The sequence below is a fragment of the Elephantulus edwardii genome, unplaced genomic scaffold (genome assembly GCF_000299155.1).
Source record: "Elephantulus edwardii isolate Elephantulus edwardi_28Jun2011 unplaced genomic scaffold, EleEdw1.0 scaffold00062, whole genome shotgun sequence".
In the NCBI taxonomy this organism is placed as follows: Eukaryota; Metazoa; Chordata; class Mammalia; order Macroscelidea; family Macroscelididae; genus Elephantulus; species Elephantulus edwardii.
Genome location: NW_006399812.1, coordinates 26,635 through 29,510, shown reverse-complemented (window position 1 = coordinate 29,510; position 2,876 = coordinate 26,635). Strand labels below are relative to the sequence as shown.

At 44.7% G+C, this 2,876-nt stretch overlaps 1 protein-coding gene across 1 annotated transcript; it reads right to left on the bottom strand.

Annotated features, from left to right (window-relative positions):
• Positions 1-366: 366 nt before the first annotated feature.
• On the bottom strand, positions 367-781 carry LOC102860090 (guanine nucleotide exchange factor MSS4-like). Its single transcript, XM_006887851.1, has one exon. It carries the CDS (start codon positions 736-738, stop codon positions 367-369), a length of 372 nt encoding a protein of 123 aa, XP_006887913.1. The 5' UTR covers positions 739-781.
• Positions 782-2,876: the final 2,095 nt, after the last annotated feature.

Here is a 2,876-nt window from a genome sequence, read left to right as displayed (position 1 = left end):
CTATCAGCACATGAGTATATCATCTGTCATGTGTCACTGTGGCTGAGAGGTTGATGCAGCTCTCCTCGAGCAAGAACCAAGGAGGCCCCGGGGAACATGGAGCCCAAGAGCGGAGCACCAGGGACGAGAACAGATTTATGCATTGTCCCAAAACTGCAGGAAAGGGAGATGAGGAAACGTGATGCAAGCTAAGCAAGAGGCATGCACTTGAGGATGAATCCTCTGCATATTCCAGTGGGCCTGCTGGCACTCATCATTTTATGTTAGTACAAAGAAGACCGAGGAACAACTGCAGCAGGTTAAATACCAGTTCTTGTGGGGAGCAGTTTTTACAGCTGGGGGTAGAGCTGTGGCCCTTCCACTCAGTCACGCATGGGAAACCCGTTCCAAGGCCACATAGAAACTGTTCTTGTCATCTAAACAATGCCAACCAATTGGTCCGATTTCACAGTCTGCGCAGACCAGGAACGTGATGTTGCCCACGTCCTTGGTGAAGCCCACGTTCTCAAAGATGAACATGTCATCAACCAGCCAGTGTTCCTGGAGGAGATCGCCTTCAGGGTTGCTGCCATCTGCCAGTGCTGGCTTCTTTCTCAGGGAGGGAAGGAAAAGCTGTCGGCGGGAGAAGAGCGCGGTCCCCGGCTGCAGCACCCGCGAGCCGCAACGCTGGCACAGCACCGCCTTCCGGTTTCGGCCCTCGGCTGACACTAACTCGTTCTGCTGTTCCGCCGCTTCCATTGCGGCTACCACCACAGCCTCCAGGCCCACCACTGCGCAGGCGTTGTCTGCTGGGGGATCTCAACTGCGCTGGCGTGGCTCTCACAGTATACCTTTTTTACAAAATAATAGTTCAAGAGGTTGATCAGTTCCTGTGTTTTACAAATCTGAATGTTGATACAAGAAAGAATGTAATCTGTCATAGATTCAATACTAGAAAAAATTATTCTGAAAGGGATTTGTCAAGGTTTACAATGGTTGGCTTACAGGGTTTGTCCAGTAGTTGTATAGTAGCCACTCTAACAGTGAAACTTCTGAGATCTAGAAGGTTATAGTCTACGTGCCATATTTTAACAGTTGTAGGTATATTTAAAGACACTTCTTAATCTTTCTATAAAAAGATATATTGGGTTTTTTCGCTTGTTTTTCTTTCTCTGTGCCCAGTGAGCTCATTAGAACCTGAATCCTGAGCTGTACCTCTCTCCTACCAAGAACTAATACTTCTTGTTGCATGCCATCGAGTTGACTGCGAGTCACAGTGACCCTATGCACAGTAACTCTGAACTTTGCCCTATCCTGAGCCAGTCTCACTGTCTCCCACACACCTGCCTCCATAATCTCAGTTACTATGCTGATCCATCTCATCCAGGGTCTCCCTGTTCTGCATTGTCCCTTTACCCTTTCAAGCATGATGTCCTTCTCCAAGGACTAGTTAATCCTGGCAGTGTACTCAAAGTATATGAGATGGAGCTTCAAAATCCTTGCCTTCAAGGAGCAACCTGGTTCCACCCTCTCTAGGACATATCTGTTTGTTCTCTTAGCAGTCCACGTTATGTTCAGTGCTCTTCTCCAGTGTCACAACTCAAAGATTCAGATCTTCTTCTCTCATCCTTAGTCATTGTCCAACTCTCTGATGTATAGCAAGTAATTGCAAAGATCATGGCCTGGATCAGGTGCACATGAGTTTCTTGTTTCTAGCTCAGGTTCTGAGTCTTCAGAACATTGATCTGGGAAACAAGGAACTTCTCAGAATATTATTTCAGAGAAGATGCTGCAGTTTGCTCTTCTCAGGAGAGATGTGGGGTGGCCTGCCTGAAGGTCAGTTAGAGAAAGAATGACATTTGCTTCATTCTAGTAGAAGTAGCTAACAGAGGGTACACAGAAGAAAGTGACACAATGGATAAGATGGTATTTCTAACTAATCACGTTGTGTTATGGAGCTCTGGTGGCTTGGTGGTAAGGAGTTTTGCTGCTAAACCATAGGCAGGTTGTTGGAATCCATCAGCTGCTCTGTGGGAGAAAAAAAGGTTCTCTCCCATTTGATTTGCAATCTCCTAAAACTCACCTGAGTGTCAGCTTTGAGTCAGTTCCAACTTGATGGCACATAACAATATGATGTGTTACTTACTGAGCTGAGGAGTTGAGAGTATTATTTCAGACAAGGGTCTCATATCAAAAGTTTACAGAACCTACAAGACCTCCACAAGGAAGAGACTTATAACACAATGACAAAATGGGCAAAAGACATGGGAAGAATTTTCACAGAGGAATATATACAGATGGTCAACAGGCACATGAAGAAGTGCTCCAAATCACTGGCATTAAGAGAGATGCAAATAAAAACCACAATGAGATACCATCTTACTCCATTTGTTGTTGTTGTTTATTGCCACTAAGCTGAGCACAACTCATAGCGACCTTATGAACAAAAGGCCTGAAGCCTTTCTATAATTACCGTCATTTCTCCAAGTGCATAGTTTTCAGAGGCATGTGGTTTAGGAAGTGGATGCCACTCCTGCTTCTAAGCCTGTTTTAAGCTGGAGCTCTATCAAACACTGTCCCTGAATTTGCCACATGAGTAAAAGCGGCAAATTTTAACAGGACAGCAAGTAATAAATGTTGGAGAGAATGTGAGATAGGAACTCTTATACATTGTTGGTGGGATTAAAAGATGGTACAACCACTATGGAAAGCAGTTTGGCACTTCCTCAGAAGGTTGAAAATAGAAATTCCATATGACCAAATGCTTGGAATATACCCCAAGAAAATGAGAACTGAGGCACAAATGGAGACATGTCCACCAGTGTTCATAGCTGCATTATTCACCATCCATTGCAAGAACATGGAAACAGCTCAAAGTCCAACCATAATTGAATGTA

Bases quoted from the DNA above. Each gene is read 5' to 3' on its own strand.
- LOC102860090 (XM_006887851.1), bottom strand. From the start codon at position 738: ATGGAAGCGGCGGAACAGCAGAACGAGTTAGTGTCAGCCGAGGGCCGA.